Source organism: Nuphar pumila, chromosome 15 (assembly GCF_984573655.1).
Source record: "Nuphar pumila chromosome 15, dmNupPumi1.hap1.1, whole genome shotgun sequence".
NCBI lineage: Eukaryota > Viridiplantae > Streptophyta > Magnoliopsida > Nymphaeales > Nymphaeaceae > Nuphar > Nuphar pumila.
In genome coordinates this window covers 15371385-15398601 of record NC_143263.1, presented here as the reverse complement: position 1 = coordinate 15398601, position 27217 = coordinate 15371385, and the positions used below count along the sequence as shown (strand labels likewise).

Sequence of the window (27217 nt, the reverse complement as noted above, 5' to 3'; positions counted from 1 at the left end):
TGCATTTATTGAATGTGTTGTCGGGTCATCGTTGACAGGAGGTGCCACCGGACCGGCCGTCTGCAGTGACAGACAGAGTCCGAATTTTTTCCAGCCCTCAAAAACCCCTCACTGACGAAGGCGTCGTGCGGAGACCACCGGTCAACTCGACTTGGTGAGGTGTGTCGCCGCTGGATTCACGCCTGACCAACCACCGATCGACCCGCCTCGGGTGCGATGTGTTGTCGCCTGACCGACACTGATTTTTTTTACTATAGCGACAGACAGACAAACAAAAAAAAAAGGAAGAAAGAAGAAGGGGAAAGGGTTTTGCTTACCTCGGCGTCGCCAAGCCGGAGGAGGTCGCTGGAAAACCAGCGCCGCTCTGATGGGGAGCAGCAGGCTCCCCTCTTTTCTCATAACAAAAGAAAAAAAAAATGAAAAGGAGCCCTAATCGGGTTCCTCTTCATTTTAACGTATAAATCCTATAAAAAGAAAAGAAAAATTCATTTTAAACCTAAAATTTCCTAAAATTAAAAAAAAAGGTTTTTTTCTTGAAAAATAGAAAACAATATCCAACTTTTTTGAAATTACAGAAAAGTGGTTCCTTTCTTTTCTATTAAACTCAGAAATTTTTATAATTATGGAAAGGCACTAATCTTTTCTGAAATTACAGGAAAAAGGTTGTATCTTTTTATTTAACACAAAAAATTTCTTTTTGAGATTTCTGTTTTTATTTTTGCTTAAAAAGGCTTCTGCCTTTCTGAAAATTGCAGAAAAGAGGTTTAGCTTTTCTGATAAACTCAGAAAGTTGTAGAAACAGGTTTCTGTGATTTTTTTTACACAAAATCTCTTATTTTACATTCTAAAATTGCAGAAAAGTGGTTCTAATTTTTTGAAAACCACCTGCTACTTATTCTTGTCAAATAGTGCTTAAATTTAACATTTTTTGTGAATTTCTTGCTTACTTAAAGACCATATTGCATGCTAAACTAGTTTAGAAGGATCAAAACTGGTTATATTTACAAATATTAGTTGGAATAATCTTTATTAATTCTAATATTTGTTTATAATTAGGAATATGGCAAACTGAATAGTCATGACTGAGTTCTCCAAAATCAAAAAACTCAATAGGATAAATTTTAGAATATGGAGAAGGAAGATGAAATATCAATTAACACATGACAAGACTTTATATGTATTGAACAATGCAAAATCTTTACTAACTGATAAATCGAGTAAAGAAGAGAAGAAAGCTCATAATAAGTTTATCGAAGATGATCAACTTGCTCAAGCAACTCTTTTAATATTTATGCAAGATGACCACATCCGAGTGTTTGAAGATTTTGACACTACAAAGAAAATGATGGAAGAAGTAAGAAAGAAATATGATATGACTTCAGAAACCCACATTCAACTTCTTCTGGAGCAATACAACTCTTACAGGATAAAAGAGTGAGACAACATGGTCGATCATGTGAATCGAATGCTAGTAATGGTTAAGGACTTAGCCATAACAGGAAATGATATTCCTTAGCGCATGCAAATCTCCACTATATTAAACAGCCTTCCTTCAATGTGAAAAATGGTGTCGATTGGCATGAGGTTAAACAAAAAAAGTCTTACTCTAACTGAGCTCCCTCTATAATTATCTCTTGATCAAGAACACATGTCAAAAGATAAGAAGGGAGAAGTTATGAACACTCAAGAATCCATCCCGACAACCTCTCACAAGATCAAACCTAAAAGCACGTTCTTCAAGAAATTTAAGAAGAATAAATTCAATAAGAAACGTCCAACACAGACCAAAAACTCCAAGACTGCAACTAGAGGAGCATGTTTCTCTTGTAAAAAAATTGGGCACTTCAAGAATAATTGCCCAGATAGAACCAAGAAAGAGAATTCAGGAAAGCAAGTAAATGGAGAACGAGAATTAGTATGCATTGTGTCTGAATCATTGATAGAAGATAGTGATCTCCCAGGGTGGTGGATTGATTCAGAGGCGACGCGACATGTATCTAAAACAAATGAATGACTTGTAAAGATGAAGGAATTTAAGCCTAGAAATCATAAGGTGTATATGGAAATAACATATATAGTGATGTGGTCAAGATAGGGACCTACAAGCTTCAGGTAGAAGGAATTGGTCTCCTACTAACAAATGTACTTTGTGTACCTTCTATGAAAATGAATCTTTTAGCAGTGAAAGATTTTGCTAAAAAGAGCTTTGAAATATGCTTTCGGGGTGACAAGGTGACGATTGAAAAAGATAAAAAAGTGAAGTTTAGGGATCTCTATGATGTTGATCATGGTCTCTTTTGTCTTAATGTAACTCCTTCTATAAAAAAATATAATGAATATTTCTAGTTATATTGATTGTGCATTTAATGTCGATGCATATTTATGGCATTTAAGGTTAGGGCATGTAAATATCAATAAAATGAAAAGAATAATTTGCATGAAATTATTACCTTCTCTTAAAAATATAGAGTTTGAAAAATGTGAACCATGCATATCAGGTAAAATGACTAGAAAACCTTATCCTAAGGGAGGTAGGTCATGTGACTTACTAGTTTTGGTACACAGATATTTGTGGGTCATTAACAGTAAAAACACATGAAAGAAAATCATATTTTATCGCATTTACAGATGACTACTCAAGGTATGACTACATATACCTAATCTCTAAGAAATCTGAAGCTCTAGAAAAGTTTAAGGCATATAAACTTAAAGTTGAAGGATTATTAGGAAGAAAAATCCAAATTATTAGATCTGATAGAAGAGGTGAGTATAAATCTAATGAATTTAAAATCTTCTGCTTTGATAATAATATAACTCCTCATACAATTATGCCTTATACACCATAACAGATCATGGTGTAGCAAAATGAAGGAATAGAACCCTAATGGATATGACAACGTCCATGTTGGCACATGCAAATCTTTCCAAGAAATTCTTTGAAGAAGCAATTTGCACTACCATGTATATCCTAAACAAGGTTCCTTCTAACGTTGTAAAGCTTACAACTCATGAATTATGGACTGGTAGAAAGTTAAACTTGAGTCATTTGCGAAAGTGGGGGTCACCTGCTCATGTGTTGATTCCTAGTCAAATGAGATATAAGTTAGATAACAAAACTATCAAATGCATATTCATAGGGTACCCAAAAGGATCAAAGAGATATCGACTATATAATCTTGAAAAGAGATTTATAAAGAGTAGAGAGGTAGAATTCTTGAAAACTCAAAAAAATAATTTTGATCCAGAAGATAATGGTGTTTTCCTTGATATCATAAACGATCCTAGGGTACAAAGTCAAGAGTTAGAGCATAACAATCCAGTTGTGAAAAATAAGAAAATTTTACAACCAGTAATTGGACAGAAAAGAACAAGAACTCCATCCTATTTGAATAATTATTATACATTCTTGAATAAGGATCTATGTTATTCCATAGATTTGGATGAAACTCTTAACTTGAGTTTTGAAGATGCAGTTGCTTCTAATGAGTTTAAACTATAAAAGAAAGCAATGAAAGATGAATTGGACTCTATAGAAAAGAATGAAGTTTGAGAACTAGCCACTTTACCTAATGGATATAGGACAATAGGTAGTAAGTGGGTTTTCAAGAATAAACTAAACGCAGATGGATCTATTGATAGATTCAAGGTAAGATTAGTAGCAAAAGGCTATTCTTAATGAGAAGGAATTGATTATGAATAAACTTACTCTCGTGTAGGCAAATTTGCATTTATTTGTATCATTTTGACATTAGTAGCTTATTTTAATCTTGACCTATATCAAATGGATATGAAAATGGCTTTCTTAAATGGTGAACTACATGAAATAATTTTCATGCAGCAACTAGAAGGTTTTGAAATTGAAGGTCAAGAGGATAAAGTATACAAGTTAAATAAATACTTGTATGGATTTAAGCAGTCACCAAGACAGTGGTATTTGACTTTTCATAATGCTATAACCAAATTGGGTTATGAGGCAAATAGTTTGAACCACTGTGTATATGCCAAGAATAGTGGGAGTAAGTTTACTATATTATCTCTCTATGTTGATGATATATTAATTATTGATAATGACATAGACATGATAAATATGACTAAATCATGGTTAAGTTCTCGATTTGAATTGAAGGATATGGGTGAAGCTTCATATATCCTTGGAATTAAGATCCAGAGAGATAGAAAATCGAGATTGCTATGTCTAAGTCAAAGAAAATATCTTGACCACATTCTAAAAAAATTTAGAATGAAAAGTACCAAGACAAAGGGTACTCTTGTAGTAAAAGGCCAAAACTTCAGTAAAAATAACTATCCAAAAGATGAACAAGAAAAGTTGAATGTTCTCTACGCTCAGGCAATTGGAAGTCTAATGTATACAATGTTTTGCACTAGAGCTGATTTGAATTTTGCTATAAGTATAGTGAGTAGATATCAAAGTAATCCCATGCTCTCTCACTGAAAATCAGTGAAGAATTTTTTTTTGATATCTAAAGGGGAACTAAGGAACTCAAGTTATGCTATCATTCAGATAGTTTAAAGCTTGTAGGCTACTCAAATGTTGACTTTGCTAGTGATAAAGATAAAGCAAAGTCCACTTCTAGTTATGTGTTTATGTTAGGAGGTGGGCCAATTGCATGGTCATGCAAGAAATAAGGGTGTATGACACAGCATACCTAAGAAGTTGAATATATATTACTTGTAACATGATAATCATATTTGGTGTGTGGATAAATTCTTTCCTAAATGAGTTGAAATTGAACATTTCAAAAGATTTAGTTCAACTTTGTTGTGACAATAAAATTGCTATAAGACTAATACAAACATAAGTTGATATCTCTAAAAGTAAGCATATTGAAGTTAAATATCATTATATTCATAATATGCTTATGAGAAATGAAATAACAGTGGAATATATTCCTTCAAGTGACATGGTAGAAGATCCACTAACCAAGACACTCACTAAGGATGTTTTCACTAGACATATGAGTCAGATAGGACTCAGATACGTCTAAGTAGTGAGTGAGTAAAGATTACTCAGAAAGTATGTATGCAAAGTTTTAGTTGAGAACAAGCATATAAATACAGGGTGAGTAAAGATTACTCAGAAAGTGTGTATGCAATGTTCTAGTTGAGACCAAGCATAAAAACACAGAAAATCCTTTATTACCAAGTAAGAGATGTAAGGCCATGTGGCCATAAGGTGACTATTGTGGGGCCATTCCAATAGTCACAATATTCAAATTCAAGAAATGTGTCTTTTGAAGGGATGAAGGGATTTCTCTTAGGGGTGTGTCCCAAAACTAGAACTCTTCATAACTATAAATGCAGTGAAATGGTTATGCTAAACATGAGCATTTTTTCTCATGCGGACATCGTGCCCATCCAATTTGCATTTTAAAAAGCTCAAAAGTCAACAAAACCAAGTGGCATTCATCCAAAATGCAAACAGACGGCCAAGATGTCTGCATGAGCAAAAACGCTCATGTTCAGAATGACCTGATATGCTTCCTAGTTTTAGGTGTCATCCAAACGGTATCTAAGAAGGTTAAAGGGTTAAAACTTGCTTCACCCCAACATCCAAATGGCCAGCTAAGGTCGTTAGTTTACTCGATAGTTAATAAACAATGTAGGTTGCATATTTTAGTCAAAGGTCAACATGATCAATGGTTCGGTCCAACTGGGTCAATTGGTCAACTTGGTCAAAGCATAGTAAGTTCAATAAAATAGAGTATAGGCGTTGATGTGAATGTGCAAAGTGCAAAAACACCCTTACATCTATGTTCACGTTTATGTATGTATATATTATATTTAAATTGGAACAAGTTTGTGCCCTTAAATGTGAAAATTTTAAATAGGTTCATGGAAGAAGTGCAAAAATTTGACGCACCTGGGGAACAAGAAACATAGTTAAGAACTTCCCTAATGAAGCTTAAAAAAAATAGAACTACTCTAATGGTTTAGATCTTGCTATGCTAGTCATTTTTGTTGGCATAGCCAGGTTGTAGTGCTTGCATGAGTGCGGATCAAGTGATATAAAAGATCACCACCCCAATGGTCCATAGAATGCAGAATGCAGATCTGCATTGTTTCTGCTCTCATGTGGGCCCCATCACCCACATAAACGTGGATATGGTCCAGTTAAAAAAGCAATTGTGGGTGATAATGTTTTATTTAGGGGTGGCAAAATCTGACCCAACCCGCTTCTTAGTTGGGTTAGGGTTTGGTTAAACGGGTTCGTGTCATAAACGGGTTGACCCTTCTAACCCATTTATTAAATGGGTCGGGGTCGTGTTAGGGGTATGCCAACCCGCCAACCCGTTTAATAAACGGGTTAGGTGGGCGGGTCAACCCGTTTACACAAACTCGTCAACCCGCAAGAGAGCAATAGCCAACCCACGTCACCTGAGCGGCAGCCAGAGGTCACCGGCACCGACAGCCAGCCGAAAGGCCACTGACGATGGCAACCGTCCCCCATTAGCATCATGATCGGGGTCAAAGGAAGAAAATGTCGACCAATGCTTGGTGACCCACGTCGTTTACCGGCGACCATCCGACAACCCTGCGATGGTGGCCTCCGAAAGAGGTCCTTGGAGCCTTCCCTCGATGGTAGCCTGATGGTCGGCCATCGTTGAGACCGAAGAGAGAAAAAGCTCCTTTTACGTCTCTAACGACAACAAACTTCGTCGGCACGACGATGAACCCCTGTGAGACATAGGACATCACCAGCGATGTTGTGAGCCTCGACGAGCATCCTATCAGAAAACCCCTTTCCAACAAAAGGGGTTCTATGTCCACAGCTACCAGAAAAAACTCGAAAACCCCTATCGAGGTCGTATAATCAGGTGTCGACCCGACCCTCTTATTAAACAGGTTAACTATGTCGTGTCGGGTTACCCATTTAATAAACGGGTCATGTTCATGTTTGCCACATCTGGCCCGTTTAATAAATGGGTCGTGTTCGGGTTGTGGTATTCTGACCCACCAACCTGTCGACCTGACCCGATTGCCACCCCTAGTTTTATTTGATCTCTTGGAGAAACTGCCTCAGGCGCAGAGACCTAACCACGCTGGCTCAGTCAGACATACTTATAGTCGTTGTCCTGTGACCATAAAACTTTGAGGGCTTACTTCTTGACCCCAAGGAGTCACCAAGTTTCGGCTTAAGCAGGGATGATGCCCATGGGATTTGAACCTAGACTGCCCGTCAAACAGTCTAGTCCCCATCCCACTGCCAAATCCCTTGGGTCTATCTGACCTGCTGTTTACTTGTAAGTCGATACTTCACTAACTGAAATAATTTCTTTTTTTGATTTAGCAAGGATAAACCATGCTCTTGTTGGCTCAGGAGAGGTCGACCCCCACCTCCAAGCAATTAAAAAACCTTGATCCTCCTTAGTCTTTACCTACGAGACATTGTACTCTTGACATCCTTCAACTTGAGCACCCATCTACCCAGGTGTGAGGAATCCTTGTGGACACTGGAACTAACCCAAAGCATTTAAGGTTGAGTAACGGTCTACATTAAGGTCTTTATCTAAGCATAAGTCAAGGGTACCCATAATGCTAGTACTATCGGGGGTACTTAGGATGGCATTAAGTGGGGTAAAAAGTTTTTTTTTTCACATAGGAACAGGAAAACCACCCCCAAACACTCCTTGACCTTAGGGAGCCACCGGCTTCGGCTTACGCAAGGGGAATAACGTCCACAGGAATTGAACCCCAACTGCTCGTCTAGCAGCCAAGGCCTATTCTAACTAGGCTACCCCCTCAGGTCCGGGGTAAAAAGTTACTACAATTGTTTGTATGTACAAACGACTTAGTAACTTTCGTCTTCTTTTTTTCCGAAAGGCAAGATGGGGTTAGGCAGACCCCTAGCAGTTATACATCGATACCATTGAGATTTGAACTTGCAACGTCCAATACAAGGTGACGTGCAATAGCTGCTCCTACCAGACAAGCGAAGCCCCCGTTGGTTCAAATCCCTCTGCCACATGGGGATTTATTTACAACCGTGGTGGTACCCCATGTGGTAATTGGGGTCCTGTGCCAAGCTGAAGGCTCATGTTCGAATCCCTCTGCCACATGGGACTTAAGAGATATCTGGTAGGGGTCTGCCTAACCCCTGCTTGCCTATAAAAAAAACTTTTATTTTATTTATTTATTCCAAGCCACCACATGGATGTTATCTACATGTTTTTACTTTTTAGTGGGGATAAACTTTTAAATCTCCTATATCTGACCTGTGTATAGGTTTTTTCAGCGATACAAAAATCAATAGTTGTAAATGTACCCAATTTTTCTTGACTCAAAGACATATTTTTTCATCGAAAAAATATGATCCAATGGTCATTTCTAACTAAATCAAGCATGATGAACACATCTACAATGTTAGATTGAGTGAAAACAACTTGCTTTGTGAGCTTCTAAGTAAATTGTACCTACAATGGACTGTATTAAATATAGACCCCTTCAAGTGCATTGAAAATTTTTGTGGATCCCATATGGAACACAAACATTCCAGCCATGGCGTTTAGATGCTCCGTCACTGGTAGGCCCTAGCAACCTCTCTCCGTCTCCTACTTGGCTGAACGGCTAATGAATAAAATTAAATACCCTCCTTTTTTTAGAGGAATAAATATCCTCTTAATTATCTGAGTGGAGAATAAAGGTCCATTCGTGGAGGAAACAGCTAGCATTGAACGATAAACTAAGGGTCAGGGCCTTATATTTTTGACATTTGTAACCTAATGGTTGTTTAGATATTATTTATCATATTCCTTATGTGAAAAGTTATTCGTTTTCTGAATTTGTAGCGAGCATTCACTTAAGTATCTAACAAAGCATAACCAATTTTTTTCCTTTCCTTTTAACCACTTGTTATGGTTTGGATTTCCCATTACGGGTTGTGAGGTGCAACCGTGACCCTTATTTGACGTTCGCGATGTAAAACTCATATGTATTACAGTTGTTTTTCAAAGAAGCATCAAATTTAACATCATAATCAATTAAGCAAGGTGGTAGGAAGTAGCCCGGAAGGCTCTAGCTAGGAGTGAGCATGGTTTGTCATCTGACATGGGAGGTCATGAGGGGTGCCCCTTGCTTGAAGGTCGAACCTAGGTGCACTCCTCAGTGGGCAAAGGGAATTTCAAAGGTTTTACCAATCGAAAACCTGTTGATATACCGACAGTAATGGGAGCTTTTCCTTGGCATGACAAAAAAAATGTTGGGGAGTGTGTGTCCCTAAACCTGTTCCACTCGTTCCCTATGTCATCTCCATCTTCATACCCCTCGGGATTTCATTGGTGCAAGTTGTTTTGATCAAATCGGACTCCACATATGTGACCTACATCATTCATTTTAGTGAAGATTGACATTTAAATTGCCAAAATCTGACTTGTATGCTGGATTTTTTGGACATTCAAAAATGAACGGTTGACAAAACACAAAAAATTGTGATTTGAAAAACCTCATTTTTTTCTTTTTTCTTTAAAAAAAATCGATCTCAGGGTCGTTTCTTATTAAATCTACTATGCTGAATTCATCTATGGAGTCAAATTTGATCAAAACAACTTGCACCATATGATTTTAAGAGAGGTATGAAGATGGGGGAATGACACAGGAGATGAGTAGAACCCAACCGATGTTGTCCCCGCAGAGTCAAATTTAGTGAATTTCGAATCGAACTATAAGCTCATAAAAACTCTCTTTTAAAGTTCAAATAGCGCCAAGATAGGGCACTAGTTACTTCCCTGCCTCAAGAAAAGTAATTAAAGCCATGAACCAACACTAAGTTAGCAATTCCCCAAGAATCTCGTGTCATGTTAGTCACTAGTTCTAGGTAACCAACTTACCACCCTAGCATAGATGTTAGAGACATGTGGTTGTCACTTTAATTAAACGCATTAGTAATCCAAGGTGTCAAACCGTCCCTAATAGCCATAACATTTTCTACCACTTTTTAGAACAATTAACATTTGTTCGAAGATTCATCTATTTAATCCATCTTACCATCAAGGGGGCGGTTGTGAGGTTGCTGAGATGAAGGCACCGGATCAAACACGACTGGTGCACGGGTGTGTCCGTAGCTTTCAGAAGTAGGCCTCGTAAGGTAGGGTGCATCCCACCCGGGGTTTTCCTTTCCTCGTCATAGAAACAAAAAACTATTGAAGTCATCTCTCTCTCTCTCTCTCTCTCTTACACATTACAAGCTTTAAGTTGGTCCTTGGAGTAACGGATAAGTGTAGAACAAAGTCTGAGCCTAATTAATCGGTCGTTGGCGAGGGTTTTGATACCCTTGAAACCAGTGCCAAGAAATGTATTCCCCCATTTAATTCAACCCTATCTCGACCTCAATTCTGCTCCACTTTCATTTAAACACACATACATCCTTACACGCACATCAAAGCCAAAAAGCAAAAGGAAACAAGAAAAAGAAAGAAAGAGACAGCCAAAAGCCAACCACATTTTGCCTCTATGGATATATTTCCCCAGCTTTCGACAGTTCCCTCTCCACTATATATACCCCATAAACCACTCACTCTTTCACCACCTCAACCGATAACATTCTCCATCCAATTCAAGCTACTTCTTTCTTAGAAAACATCCACCATGGTGTCCGCTGACACTGCTCGCACGATTGTTGGCATCATAGGTGAGTGTTCACTCACACACTCTTCTCTTTTTTCTTTTCGATGACGGGGCTCAACAGTTTCTTTGTTTGGACACCCTACTACCATAATGTAAAACTCCATGAGTACTTCACCTTGCTGCCCTCCGGGGATGGTTTGCCATTTGGTGTCCGCCTTGTAGTAAGGGATGAGCACCCAGAGTATCGAACTCTTGATGTCCTTTAACTTGAATGCCTTAAGTCGACCCGCCTAGTTAGATATCCCGAGTCATTGTAGGCAATGATCCACAAACATTTGATCTCAAATTCATTACCATGGACCATTTGGATTTTATGGTTCCCGGTCCTGTGTGAGCTCCTCAATGGCATCATACATTTCTTTCTTTTATCAATTTTATTGGACTTATGTTTTTCCATTTTGTGCAGGAAATGTTATATCATTTGCGTTATTCTTCTCACCAATGTTAGTTTTCCCCTCTTTTTTCCCCTTTATGTGTGCTCAAAATAGCATTTTTCTAAGTAATTAATAACAGGATCGAGTTTGTTTTTTTTGGTTAAAATATAATAGGCCAACCTTTATAAAGATATGCAAGAAGGGTGCAGTGGAGCAGTTCTCTCCCATGCCATATTTGGCAACTCTACTCAACTGCATGCTTTGGATAGTCTATGGCCTCCCCATGGTTCACCCACACAGCCTTCTCGTCATCACCATAAATGGCTCAGGCTTATTGATTGAGCTCATCTACGTGCTGCTCTTCCTTATATACTCGGACAAGAAGCAAAGGACCAAGATCACCATGTACTTGGTGCTAGAGTTCGCGTTTGTGGGGGCGGTCTCTCTCGTTGTGCTCATGCTGGCTCACACCTACGACAAACGCTCACTGATCGTTGGTAGCCTCTGCATTTTCTTTGGCTCAATGATGTATGCAGCTCCCCTGTCAGTCATGGTAAGAGAGAGAGAGAGAGAGAGAGAGAGAGAGAGAGAGAGAGAGAGAGAGAGAGAGAGAGAGCATGTTTTTTTTTTATGATGATGAAGAAAACCCTCATCGAGAACCAGGTCACTTGATGAGCCCGCCTCCCTGCGAGGTAAAAATCCGGGTTGAGGACATGACCACCAGCCTTACGTGCCCCAACCACGATAAAGCAACAGCTGCCCCCATGCACCATCGGGATTTGATCCTGAGCTTTTAGCTTGTCACAGAACCCGGCTGACCACTTGGGTAACCACCGCGGCGATAGGACATGCTTATTCATTATGTTAATAAGCAAACATGCATAAGGTCATGGCTTGTTATCAAATATCAGTTGGTTGATCATGAGATTGTGGTGTCCACAGAAAATGGTGATCCGTACCAAAAGTGTGGAGTACATGCCCTTCTTCCTCTCGCTTGCTTCGTTCGCCAACGGGATATGCTGGACTGCATATGCACTTATCCGCTTCGACCTCTTTATCACCGTACGTAAAGATTAATATATACATTACACATGCAGTATGCACATTCACGTTTGTTTTGGTCACAGCTTTGATCCCTCAGACTGTGATTGTTGGTTACAAGTTCAACTTTCACAGTTTAAAAGTCTCAACTTTCATGGTTGAGATATTAGAACAAAACTTTCATAGTTGAGATTTCAGAATGGCAGGCCACGTATTCTCACGTTTGTGTGTAGCATGTGATTCTTTTCTCATTGTGATCAAGAATCACACATAGCTGAGAAAGTTCAAGAATCACAGGGAAAAGCTAACGTTAAACATTTATATGCACGACCTCCACATAAAGTATATACACGTGCACTGCTAGGGCAAAGACACCAGGGCAGAACAGGTCATATTGAATTCCAACCGCACATCTCACTTGATCTAGATGTGCGTGAGTCCCACTCTCACAGTTCCCAAGTGATCAGTTGTGCGGCAGGGATTCATTATGATCTGATCTGCACATAAACTGCGGATATAAGCTGATTAGGTGATCGGCCCTAATACTTTACAAAGCACTCGGGCAACACAAAACACATGAAATCGTTAATGCCTGCGGCGATTTTCTGTGAAAAACACAAACGCAGAAAATTGCCACACGTGCAATGATTTTCTGTGCTTTGTGTGGCCGGAGCTAGTGCTTTGTAAAGTAGTCGGGCCGAATCACTAGATCTGCTCTGCACAGAACATGTATCCTTTTGTATGCATGCAGCTGCAAACATAAAATGATATTTGCATTTTCATGTATATCTCATATTATGACCATGCATGACATACTACTTCACATGTATATCTTTTGAACAATTTTAATCAAGTTGTGCATTGATAAAATGTTTTGCTTGTCGACTGCAGATTCCAAATGGGATAGGCACCGCATTGGGGCTGCTGCAGCTGGTCCTGTATGCGACGTTTTACAAGTCCACCAAGAGGATTTTGGAGGAGAGGAAGCTCAAGGGATCAGAGGTGTATTTGGCACAGGTGGTAGTTGCTGGGGAGGGTAAGAAACCACAGAACGGGCATGCATATGATGGAAATGGAGATGTGAAATAAAAATGGAAGGTACACGAATCGGTGCAACTAAAATCATGTTGCACTTGTATCAGTGAAGGCTTCCTTTCTCTTTTTTTCTGAAAGGAATTTGTCAAAATGTTATTGCTGAAAATAAGGCACCGTATCAGTGAAAGTTTCCTTTATCATAAGCATTTATCGCTCTCTAGTCTAACCTCATCGTTCCCACTACCGTCAGCCCCTTTCATTAATTTGGGCAAGAGATAAGCCGTTGCTCAGCGGAAGCTTGGAGTCTCCCTTTGGGCAAGGGGTGCGTCATGGGTTTACACCATTGGAACAGCAATCGTAAGGCAGACTTAACCAGCACGACCAGGTCTCTGAGGGTGGTTTCTCCATCCTTAATAGAAAATTATTTTTAACCTTCATCATTGGTGACAGCTCTTTCTCTATGTGTGTTGTGTTGTCAGGGATGTCAACAGATCGAATTTGTGTTGGGTCTTGTCCAGGGAAGCACACGAGTCGGGCTTGTATGTACAAGCTCGGCTCACCCAACTAATTGTATGTACAAGCTCGATTCGAGCTCATCCTGAGCCAGCTGGTGCTTCTGCTCAGTTTGCTAAGTCATAGACTGCCAACTATGAAGTCATAGATGGCTAACTATGAACTAAAAATCTAATTCGTGTTTTTCACTGGACTAATCATTTTCAAACAGGCAGGACTATTTTTCAAAGAGATGAACCTGATAAAGGCTAGCTACACTAATCATTTTCAAAGAAATCAAACACTGAACCAAAAAACTTACTTAGATAGACCAAATGACAAATTGTATAATATATATATATATACTTCAATGAGGATGATGAACTAGTATCCTGCACGGGCAGGATACACTGACTCTTAACATTCAGGTTGGTGGAGGGACGGGTAGATGGAAGTGTGGAGAGCACAGATGGGTACGCAGAGTGTCCATGGAAGTGCATCTTTCCCCCAGAAATATTGGCACCCAAAGGAGGTCCTATACGAACGTTCTTGTTAAACGATGCTGTGCAATCCATCATACGCGAATAGATAAAAGGAAAAACAAGCAAAACACATGAGATAACGTGGTTCGGTCATAGAGACCTACATCCACGAGAGAACACCGATCAGTCATACTCCATTACCTCAGGGATGAGTTACAAATAGTGCTAGATCCACAAATCGTGGCAACAAAAAAGGAAAGATTATCATCCAGCACAATACAATCCTTAACAGAAGTAAAGAGCAGATATTTTAGGAAAGAAGAAACCGTCGATGCCCCAACCATCCTTATCGACAACACTCCCCCTCAAGATGAGAGGCGAATATATCATGAGTTCCCAGCTTGTCAAGAACTCTATATAGATTATCTTTGGGCACGGCTTTAGTAAAAATATCTGCAAGTTGATCTGCACTGGCTATAAACGGAGTTGATATTTCTTTGCTTTGCACTTTATCTCTGATAAAGTGACAATCTATTTCTATGTGTTTCGTTCTTTCATGAAACACTGGATTTGCAGCTATATGAATTGCTGCCTGGTTGTCGCAATACATAGGCATCGGAGTTTGAACTTCGAATCCCATCTCTTCAATAAGTGCTTTAGTCCAGGTTAATTCACAGGTTGTGGTAGCCATAGCCCTGTATTCTGCTTCAGCACTAGAACGAGCAACAACCTTCTGTTTTTTACTTTTCCAGGATACCAAATTACCACCTACAAATATGCAAAAACCGGTAGTGGATTTTCTGTCGAGGGCACTGCCAGCCCAATCAGCGTCCGTGTAGCCACAAATATCCGTATTCTCATTTCTCTTGTACCAAATACCACATCCTGGAGATTTCTTTAAGTATCGTAGAATGCGATCAACAGCGTCTTTATGAGATTTCTGAGGGTTGTGCATGAATTTACTAACTTCCCCCACAGCATAAGCAATATCTGGACGAGTAACAGTCAAATAAATAAGTTTTCCCACAAGCTTTTGATACTGCTTAATATCTTGGATTGGTTCTGATTCAGCTTTTTCAAGTTTATGATTCACTTCCATAGGCGTGTCAGCAGGTTTAATGCCCAGCTTTCCGGTTTCTGTCAACAAGTCAATAGTGTACTTCCTTTGAGAGAGATATAATCCCTTTCTTGAATGCCCGATCTCAATTCCGAGGAAATATCTTAATTTTCCCAAATCCATAATATCGAAAACTTTATGTAAGTATTCCTTGATATTATCTATATCACTCATGTTATCACCTGTCACAATTATATCATCCACATACACCAATATAATAGTGCTGTAATTTTCACTTTTCTTGATAAAGAGAGAGTTATCAGAAACGCACCTCTTGAAGCTTTTTTCTTCTAAAGCCTGACTCAACTTGGCGTACCATGCCCGGGTGATTGCTTAAGACCATAGATAGATTTTTTAAGTCTGCAAGCAACACTAGAGTCATTCCAACTGGGATGTCCAGGGGGAACCTTCATGAAGACTTCCTCAGTAAGATCGCCTTGTAAAAAAGCATTTTTAACATCTAATTGGAATATGTTCCAATTTTTATTACATGCAATGGATAATAAAATTCTGAGAGAATTCATTTTTGCTACTGGAGCAAATGTTTCTGTGTAGTCAATTCCTTCAGTTTGAGAAAACCCTCTAGCAACAAGTCTCGCTTTGAACCTTTCTACTGATCCATCACTTTTATACTTGACCTTGTAGACCCATTTACACCCAACAATGTTTTTTCCTTTTGGTGTTGGAACAACCTCCCATGTTCTATTTTTTTTCATGGCCTCAAGTTCTTCCCTCATTGCATCACACCATGGCTTCTGTTTGCAGGCTTCATCATACGAACTTGGTTCATGATGTTCGAAGATTTTAGCAAGATATGCAACATAGTTTTTTGAGATGTTCTCATATTGAATTTGATTTTCAATAGGATAAGTAGTAGCAATATATGTAACAAAATCTTGCAGACGACTGGGCATCCGAGTGATTCTTTCAGATCGACGAGGAACTATTCCTTCCTCATTTTGACTAGGACCAATTCCCTCTTCATTCTGACTAAAGTTATCATTAATTGGTTGAACCGAACTAGTCAAATTTGGCACATTATTATCTAAAGGAACACTATCAAGGGTGATGATGGGCAGAACATGATCATTCTCAGGTCGTTGTTCCCCCTTGCTACCATTTTCCTTATTTTCGAAATATGTTGTGCTTTCATCAAAAGAAACATCCTGTGAAACATAAAATTTATGGTTTTTAGCATCATAGCATCTATATCCTTTTTGAGAATCTGAGTACCCAAGAAACACACATTTGATGGCTCTTTGTTGAAGTTTGCTTCTAAACATAGGATGTTTCCAAACATATGCAATGCAGCCAAAAGTTTTCAAATGAGAAATAGAGTGTTCTCTCTCTTTGAGAACCTCAATGGGAGACTTGAAATCTAACTTTCGGGTAGGAAGACGATTTATAATATAGTTTGCGGTGCTAACTGCATCATTCCAAAAATTTTCAGGAACATTCATTTGAAAGAGCAAAGCCCTAGTGATCTCAAGAAGATGACAATTTTTTCTTTCAGCGACACCGTTCTGTTGAGGTGTTCCGACACAAGAGGCTTCATGTTCCATGCCCCTTTTTATACGAAAATCAACAAACTTATCATTTATATATTCAGTCCCATTATCGGTTCTCAAAGTTTTGATATTGCAATTGTATTGAGTCTGAACCATAGTGTAGAAATCAACAAATGTATCAAACACTTCGTCTTTAGATTTGAGAAAATAAACCCATGTAACTCTGGAAAAATCATCAATGAAAGTCAGGTAATATTTGTAACCCTTATGAGATAGAATGGGGGAAGGTCCCCAAACGTCTGAGTGAACAATATCAAACTTTTGTAATGAAACTCTTTCAGATGAAGGAAAGGGTGGACGAGTCATTTTAGCAAATCGACATGTCTCACATTTATTGCAGTCAAAGTCTAAACTGGGCTTCAATTTTTTGAGCACCTTGCTGGAAGGATGACCTAACCTGATATGCCACATTCTTCCTTCATCATCCGTTTGTGCCATCAACGCTTTATTTTGGTTGTCAAGTATGTAAAGACCGTGAGATTCAGTTCCTCTACCAATCGTCCTCCCTGTCCTCTTGTCCTGAAATAATACCTCAGTAGAAGTGAAAATAAATAACAATTTAAGGATCTGGTAATTTTGCTAACAGACAACAGATTGGATGTTAATGTCGGCATATAAAGCGCATTGTCTTTTTGACCAAAAAAACTAACTTGTCCCTTTCCTTCAACATTCATAAGAGAACCATTTGCAGCAGAAACAGGTTTAGAACTAATATTAGATATGATGTTTTCTAAATAAGAAGTCTGCCCTATCATGTGGTCAGAAGCACCCGAATCGATAATCCAAGCATAATTGTTAGACTGATGCGTGGTAAAGCAAGAACAAGATTCATTAGGTATACCTGAATCTTTTGAAACAATGGCAGCCATATTGTTTTTTGCGAACCCTTGAAGAATCTGGGTGAGTTTTTCAACCGTTAAGATTTCCTCATTTGATTGAGATTGAGCAACATGAGCTTGTTGTTTTCCTTTGAATGCATTTGGCCGTTTATTGAGCTTCCAACACCGGTCTCGAGAATGATTGTCTCTCTTACAAAAAGTGCAAAATAATTTCTTCTCTTTGAATTTTTGTATTTCGGCATCTTGAGAGAATTTTGATGATTGTTCATTCTGTTTGATTATGAGTGCAGCTTTGCTTTCATCGACTTCTTTGTTTTTTGCATTCATAACCCTTCGACGAGACTCCTCACGCATGACAGTGGCACAAGCCACATCGAGGGATGGTAATTCAGAGGACATTAAGATTTGACTTCTAAGTTGTTCATACGCAGATCCCAGCCCAGCAAGCATTTGAAATAGTTTTTCGTGATCTCTCCACTTTTTGAAAGATCCTGCATCAATAATAGGAGGAATATAAGAATCAAATTCGTCCCACATACCTCTCAACCGCCCTAAATATTCGTTGAAGGGCATATCGTCAAGCTTCAAACTATGAATATCTTGAGCTAACTGGTAGCTTTTAGCCAAATTATACTGCTGGTCGTAAAGATCCTTAGTTGCATCCCAAATAGCCTTAGCCGAATCAAGGAACAGAAATCCTTCAGAAATACGTGGCTCCATGGAATTCAGAAGCCATGCCATGACCATATGATCGCTCGACTCCCATTCTTCAAAACTGGAATCGATTTCAGCTGGCTTGGGTTTTTTTCCAGTAACATGTCCCAACTTGGATTTACCGCTGAGAACAAGAGCAGCCGACTTTGCCCATGCTGTGTAGTTGTAACCATTAAGCGGAATAGAAGTGATTTTCAGAGAGGTACTTATCTGCTCTTGACTGACGATGGTAGGAGCATATTCTGTATTCTGGCTATTGTTAGCCATGGGAACAGAGAAGCACTACAGCACTGCTGCCAACGATACAGATAACCCGCAAAACATAGGCCCTATTGCAGAAAAGAGAGGCTGCACAGGAATCAACAACTGAACACCGAACAAAGGGCGACAAACACTTTGATGTGAAGCTGCACAGAGATTAACAGCTGAAGAAAAAACAGAAAACCACCACGCGAGATGCACAGCCAGATGTAGCACACAAAGATGTTGAAGAACCCCACCTTGTGTGGAGAGAACCAACTACACAAACCTAAGCTCTGATACCATGTTAAACGATGATGTGCAATCCATCATACGCGAATAGATAAAAGGAAAAACAAGCAAAACACATGAGATAACGTGGTTCGGTCATAGAGACCTACATCCACGAGAGAACACCGATCAGTCATACTCCATTACCTCAGGGATGAGTTACAAATAGTGCTAGATCCACAAATCGTGGCAACAAAAAAGGAAAGATTATCATCCAGCACAATACAATCCTTAACAGAAGTAAAGAGCAGATATTTTAGGAAAGGAGAAACCATCGATGCCCCAACCATCCTTATCGACAACAGTTCTCAACATGAGTGGGGACAACACCCTCGCGCGAGAACCCGGGAAACACAATGTTTGTGTGACCCAGAAGGGCGCAACTTCTGTTTTGACAATATCAGTTAATGGCATCGCTCGATCCACAGGAGCTCGCTTGACATGGTGGAACCACACGAATGCACGCTACATCCGACGCTGGCTATTCAAACATGAAACTCATGAGGATATCGAGAAGAGGGTTGAGGGCCTACACTGGCACCAAGCGAGGGATGTCAACATGTCCAACTTGCTGCCACTAATGGATTTTTTATCGGGGTTGGACAGGAAAACCTTGGCGGAGGCTTGGTTGCCCATGCTGGTTCGATGACTGCAATCAGGTGGTCTATCAACGCAAGATGTGTGGTCCATCCTTGTGAACATTGGGCTTGATCAGATCACTAGCGACCGCCATGCCCCTTCATCCCCCCTATCCAGCAGCAAATGGATACCCTTCGGTTGATGCAGGTAACCAGCAAACTGTGCCCTGCTTCACAGAGCTGGGGGCAGTGCCGGAGATGTGCTGAGTCCCCGTACGGTGAATCACAATGTGAGCTCTTCTGGTTCACCGTAGCTCAACCCAAGAGCTACTAATATAAATAAGGGAGGGTGGTGTGTTCTCCCCAACACACAAATTCGCGTGTTCCTGTGTGTATGGAGGAATATCTTGAGACCCGTGATAATTCATATGCCAATGTTGCCAACGATGACTTTATAATAAAATAGCATATAAAAAAGGTATATATGTTTTTGACGGAAACATCCGTCGATTAGATAGATATGTGTTGGATGAAAATGTCTTCCCGCTCCCCGTGAATAGATTTGCATGTTTCGCCTTTATTTTTAGCTTGTGTTACAACACATGGTCGCCATCTCGTTCATGCCTGATGAGTTGTGGAGTCTGATTCAATGTTTTTGCCCTTGCAAGAAGGGGGGTTCAAGGGCTCCCCTGGCGGGGGGGGTCGTGGGAGGCAACACCCCCCAAAAGAATTTTTTTTGGGCTTATGTTTGAGACTCGGTTTCTTATGAATTAGACCCAACTTGTTTAGGTTTAGGGTTGTCGCTCTTGCCTTGTATAAATTCTTTTTTTTCTTTCTCTCTTGTAACTATTGAAAAGATCAATAAGATTTCTCTATGAGCGACCATGGTTTTTTTTATTCTCTCTGTTAAAAAAAGTGATTTACAGTAGAAATCAAATCAGAGAGTAGCGATTTATTGTAGAAATCAAATCAGAGATTAATGATTTACAGTAAAAATCAGATATAAGAGTAGTGATTTATAATAAAAATCAGATAAGAGAGTAGCGATTTATAGTAAAAATCAAATCAAAGAGTAGCATTTTACAGTAAAAATTAAATTAGAGAGTAGCGATTTACATTAGAAATCATATCGGAGAGTAAATATTTACAGTAGAAATCACATCAAAGAGTAGCGATTTACAGTAGAAATCAAATCAGAGAATAATGATTTACAGTATAAATCAGATTTTTACTATAAATCGTTATTCTCTGATTTGATTTCTACTGTAAATCGCTAGTCTCTGATCTGATTTCTACTATAAATCGCTACTCTCCGATCTGATTTCTACTGTAAATCGCTACTCTTTGATATGATTTCTACTATAAATCACTACTCTCTTATCTCATTTCTACTGTAAATCGCTACTTTCTAATTTAACTTCTACTGTAAATCGTTACTCTCTTATCTTATTTTTACTGTAAATCGCTACTCTCTAATTTGATTTCTACTATAAATCGCTACTCTTTTATCTGCTTTTTACTGTAAATCGCTACCCTTTTATGTGATTTCTATTATAAATCGCTACTCTCTTATCTGATTTCTACTATAAAACGTTACTCTCCTATTTGATTTTTATTCTAAATCGCTACTCTCTGATTTAATTTTTACTTTAAATTTCTACTCTCTTATCTTATTTCTACTGTAAATCGCTACCCTCTAATTTGATTTATACTGTAAATCGTTACTCTTTTATTTGATTTCTATTATAAATCGTTACTCTACTTAGTTTGATGTTGTCATCATTATCTCTACTGTAAATCGCTATTCTTTGTCTACTTAGTTTGATATTTGCACCCTCGTATCAAGATGAACAATAGACAATATACTGATTTTTCTGGTAGTTCAACTATTTCTCACTAACAGACGATTACAAAGGGTGATCCAGCGATAATAGATGACGACGACGACAAAAAGAGATCTGGCAACAACAAACAACGACAAAGGGTGCTTCGACGACAGCAGACGACAACAAAGAGTGCCCCGGCGACAACAGACGACGACAAAGGGTGTGTTGTCAATCGAAGCTCCGGTTACAACAGATGGTGCATGTGGTCCAGAACATTTAGGGCTTTCTATTGTGAGGAGCTCCTTTTAAAGCTGAGGAGTTTATCCTTTGGGCGAAAATGATGATGATTTTAACCCTTTTTGAAGAAAGGACATTTTTGTCCTTTACTCAAAACATCATTTTATATCGCTAATGGCGGGAAAGGGTACTTAAGTCTTTACAAGTGCAACAGACTCTGTTGCTAAGTGATGCTGACACACACAGGAAAATAAGCCCCACGTGCTTCCATAAGTAGCGCTCATTCAGACCTGGGAACACGCACCTGCGTGTTCCGGGGGAGAACATACAACCTGCTTTGTATAAATAAGGTTGAAAAGATTACCCATTATAGAAATTACAATCTCAACACAGTGAGAATATGGGTGAGTGAAACCCAAAATAGAAAAGCCTTAAAAGATTTCAACACAAGAGTAAAAAATTGATAAAATCATTATTAGAGAGCTTTTAAACACTCAAGAGCTTTGAATCTTGATCTTTTTTTAGGATGTGCTTGATTTCTTATTCTTCTACAGTGGTCCTCTATCTTGTTTTTTATACTTGGAAAGATTTAGAACCCTTGGGAAAGTGATGGGTAAACATCCAACGTCTTTATGATCGTTAGAATCCAATTGTTGACTACAAGAGTCAACTGTGAACACACAGGGGTCGACTCTGTAACCAAGAGAGTCGACACTTCTTCTTCATATTCAAACGCTGTTAATTATAATAAATCAAAGGAGTCAACTCTTCTTAGAAGGAGTCAATTATTTTTATCTCAAGAGTCGACACTTGATTCTGAAGGTCAACTCATAGTTGCTAAGCCACTGTTTATGCATTCGGTTACCTGAGAATCGACTAGTGATATCAATAATTAAATTAATGCTATACTAAGTGTTTAAACTCTCTTTTAATTCGTTCTCTCATGACTAGTTGAAGTTGTCACATGAGCAATGTTATGTCGTGGTATGTCTTGGCATTCTTTAGACTCTCCTTGACCTTGATGAATATGAACACCAATAGAACTAAAACCACAAGAAGAGCTCAAAATATGATTGATCAAGGGAACACTTCTCGACTCTTTAATATATATTTTTTTATTTTGTAAGCTACCTTGTGACTTCAATATTTGTTATTGGAGTATTTGTTCCCCCATATAAAAACTTTGACTCATCAAAATGCACATGAGGTGATATGTAAACCCTATCTATGACAAGATTTAAGCAATGGTATCCTTTATAATTTGAATAGTAACCAACAAATACGCATTTCCTTGATTTAGGCAACATTTTAGTAGAATTATAAGAAACCAGGTAAGGATATCATGTACAACCAAGTACCTTTAAATGATCATAGGAACATAGATTTTCAAGCAATAGCTCATGTGGTGTCTTGTATTTGAGATTTAGACTAAGAATCATATTACTTAGGTACACTGCAATCCTAAATACATCAACTCAAAATGAACTCTCATAAATGCAAAGGTTAACATACTCAAGCCAGTACATATCTTTGTTTTCGCTCAACTATTGTTACGACCCGGTTTTCAGGAGACACAATCTTATGCCTATAAGAGGTGATTTCAGCTTGTGTGTGGGGTCCATTATGTTGATGTGGAAGCTTATGTGACTGAATATAGTGTGAAAAGTCAATGGACACATGTTTATACCAAAAGGAAGGGGATTCTGACACATATCTATGTCATGACCAAGAAGAGCCACTCGACGTGACCCACATAGAGGGCATCTAATTGAAGGAACTACGTAGAACATCTCCCCTTTCTCTAGATGTTTCTCAAGTTAATTTGGTAGAATCTAATTAGGTTTTATTTTTTAATTAATTAGAAATTTTATTTAGAGAATGAGTCATGACAGCGGTAAGACTCTAGAATCCTCTCTCTAGTCTAGTTCTTGTGTCACAATATGATTCTTTGGTAGTATAGATTAGTTTAATTTTGGTGTTGCACCAGGCCCACATGTTATATATAGAGGTTTGAAAAACTCTCTTTTATGAATTGAATAAGATTAAATTGATTTCCTAAACCTTCCTCTCTCTCCCTAGACATCCCTCTCTTTAGACGTTTCTATTTCTCTTTCCTTCTCTCTCCTCCCTCAATTTTCTCTCTCTTCTCTCTATAATTCACGTGAAGTCAGACCACCCTAGGTTGGTCATTCATCTACTCTAAGAACCCAAGCCTTTTTTGTACATGTATCTTCATGTTGAGTGATCCCTACCTTAGAAATTGATGTACGAGCCTTGTCAAACATAGTTATGTTGATCAACCTTCCTTATGAATGTGTCTCAGGTATTTATATCACTTCTTGGACCTCTATCATACCTTAGGATTAGTCTCTAACCTTCTCTAAAGCAGCCTAAACCGTTTACACCAAGACCACATTGGTAGAACAATGCACTCCCATTTGATGGGTTGTTTCACCTTCACTAACCTTTTGCACCTTACCTGACCCTATATAAATGTGTATAGCCCTTCTAGACCTTTCTAGAATTATCATCTAACCCCTAAAACTGATATCTATCTTAGTTAAGACACTGCCTATGTTTGGAACCCAAAACACCAAGATAAACATAGTATCCGCTAATAGACCGACAGGGCATCCATCCTAGTCAACATTTGAAAACCCATAAATAACAATAGGGTTGTAGGCAAGGACCTGAATTCCAAAATCAATAGTCCCTTTCACATATTTTAAAATATGCTTGACCATCCGAAAATGATAGTTGGTTGGGTCATGCATATACTGACAAACATAATTAACGTTAAAGGATAAATCAGGTCATGTGACTGTGAGGTACTGGAGACCTCCAACCAGTCTTTGGTAATATCGAATATGAGCAAACGGTTGGTCATTTATGAGTGGTGTCAGTCGTGTTACCATGGGGGTAGAGATAGGTTTGCAGTCCTTCATATGTGCTTTCTCTAGAATCTCATGCACACAATGACCTTGATCTAGGAATAGACCATCATCAAATGGTGTGACCTGGATTCCCAAAAAATGATGTTCGCCTAGGTTCTTCATGGCAAATTCAGTGCTTAGCTTATGCATAACATGAAATAAAAATTGAGAGTCTCTCCCAGTGATGATAATATCATCAACATGAAGGAGAAATATGAATCTTCTGTTGTTTTGCCAGACGAATAAAGAGAAGTCAACAACACTATAGTGGAAACACAAGGCAAGCAAGAAATTGATGAACCAATCAAGCCAAGTTCGAGAAGACTGACGGAGCCCATAAAGAGCCCTTTTAAGTTTAAAGACATGGTTTGACTTATTCAGATCTTGAAAGCTTAGTGGTTGGTTTTCAAAAATTGGTTACTCAAAAAACCCATGTAAAAAGGCATTTCTATATCAAGTTGACTAATTGACCATCCAAAGGCTAAGTCATTAGATAATACACTTTGTATGGTGGTCAATTTGATAACTAGGAAAAAAGTTTTTATAAAATCTACCCCGGGAAGTTGAGTAAACCCTTTAGCAACAAGTCTTGCATTAATACGTTCTAAAGTACCATTGGACTTCAGTTTGATTTTGAAGACCTATTTACAACCAACCATATTCATTTCAGGGTGTTGGGGGACAAGTTGCCATGTATGAGTTTGGGTCAGAGCATTCATTTATTCTTTCATAGCTTGGGTCCACCCGAGATGATCTAAGACTGATTTCACACTTTTAGGCTCGAGAGGAACAACACTTTCAACCAAAAAATATATGGGATTAGCATTAACTATCCCATGCTTACCACGTGTCATCATGTCATGGCTATTGATGGTGTGAAGGGTGTTACTCTTAACCGAACCTGAGGGTGTTTCATATGTGGTTTCCATATTGGGTGATATAGGTTGATCTGTAGTAGAACCTGAAGCCTTAATTGTAGAAGACTCTACAGGTTGAATCGTATCAATATGATTGTTGAAATTTCATTGGTCAATTTCAAGAGTATCCTTAGAATGACATTTCTTTGTTTTACTATCATCTAGAATCCACTAAAAAGAACTGGTGAGTACATGAGATCGATTATCACAACTATTTTGGAAAGGAAAGCATGTCTTATAAAAAATGGCGTGTCTACTAATATAAACCCAGTCAATTTCAACATGCAAACAACAATATCCTTTGTAATTATCACTATATCCCAAAAAAACACATGCCAAATATCTAAGAAAATTTTTGTTTTTAGCATAATCTCTTAGTTGAAGAAAGCACCTTACATAAAAAATACGAAGATAATCATACTTTAGTTATTTGAAGAAAAGCTTCTCAAACAGTGATGTCATACCCAAAACAGAGGTGAGTAGGCGGTTAAGCAACCAAACAACAGTGAGAAAAGCTTCCACCCAATACCTCTTTGGTAAGTTCGCATGAAAAATCATGGGAAGGACAAGTCCAATAATACTACAATGTTTCCTTTAAGCTCATATATTTTGTTCACGTGTATGAGGACATGAGATACTAAGATGAATCTCATGTTCCTTCAAGTATCCATCAAATTCATTGCTCATAAATTTACCACCATTGTGAGATTGGAATATTTGTATATTTCTTTGAAATATGTTCATAATCATCTTTGGAATGTTTTAAAGTTTTATTTTAATAAAAATATATTTTAATATTACAACATCAACGAAATAGTTTTTTATTAATTAAAATTTTAAAAATTGTATTCTCTTTTCCTATTTTCCAAAAAAAAAAAGAACTTGTGAAACTAACATGTGTCATGTATCCTCAAATCCGCATGTCTTTGTGACACGGGTCAGTGGGTAGCGGTGTCAATAGGCCAGGTTTGGTTCGGACTCAGGTGGAACAAAACCCATATTTCATTTGAGATGTTGGTACCTGGTTTGAACCCGGGTCCAATCACACCCATCTCAAGAAAAACCATACCTGGATCCTATAAGACTATATGAACCAGACGTAGACCATACTTAATAAAACAATACATTTTTTATCTTTTTTACATTGAATTTTTTTGGATCTTAATCGAAGCTCGGGCTGAGACAGTGTCTGGTATGAAATTTTATAAACCATACCTAGCTCCATATATTAATCAGACCCTTTTGTTTTGACCCGAATTTTAATCGGACCTCCTTGTTTATCACCAAACCCTAACCCTATAGGATTTGGTACATGTCTGGTATAAGTCAAACTGACCCATTGACACACCACACCTATCAGTGGGTCACTACCAAGATGCTAAAAGTCCTCATCTTTTCCAAATACAACATCACCATGTATGGTCAGTTGACCAAGAGTACTTGGCAATAAATTAAGCATTATGTAGGTTGTCGCTATTCTCTCCATTGAAGGGGAACCCACCAGGCTTGCACCATGCATGATAAAATAAGAAAATTAGAAGAAGAAGAGAGGAGACACGGGAGTTAACGTGGTTCAGCTTTAAGCCTACATCCATGGGAGAGAAGGTACAAAGTCATATTATTTCAGTGATATATTGTCGCGAGTTACAAGACATGCATATACGAGAAGCCAATATGATAGCAGCATTATCTTTGGTGAGGATGATGTTGTGTGATATCTGGGAACGATTATACAGGGTAAAATAGCATGATCGTTATCAGAGGTATGTGAAGTAACCGACTGATAAGGATAAGTGCGGTAAAAAAAATGTTGAGATGTAATTAGCAACAAATGTGGAACCGAATAGGTGGGAGAGACCTTATCGGGTCCTAGAAGGATCACGATGTAATCG

The 27217-nt window shown here is 38.5% G+C and overlaps 1 protein-coding gene across 1 annotated transcript; it reads left to right on the top strand.

The window, feature by feature from the left end:
• The first annotated feature begins 10602 nt into the window (after window positions 1–10602).
• LOC149814609 (bidirectional sugar transporter SWEET4-like) lies at window positions 10603–13145 on the top strand. Its single transcript, XM_089990402.1, has 5 exons — window positions 10603–10645; window positions 11048–11084; window positions 11190–11568; window positions 11958–12077; window positions 12948–13145. Exons 1-5 carry the CDS (start codon window positions 10603–10605, stop codon window positions 13143–13145), a joined length of 777 nt encoding a protein of 258 aa, XP_089846528.1.
• Window positions 13146–27217: the final 14072 nt, after the last annotated feature.

Excerpts from the sequence above, each read along its gene's own strand:
- LOC149814609 (XM_089990402.1), top strand. The coding sequence starts at position 10,603 with ATGGTGTCCGCTGACACTGCTCGCACGATTGTTGGCATCATAG. Across the intron at positions 11,569-11,957 it reads CAGCTCCCCTGTCAGTCATG|AAAATGGTGATCCGTACCAA; the intron begins GTAAGAGAGAGA and ends TGGTGTCCACAG. Across the intron at positions 12,078-12,947 it reads GCTTCGACCTCTTTATCACC|ATTCCAAATGGGATAGGCAC; the intron begins GTACGTAAAGAT and ends TGTCGACTGCAG.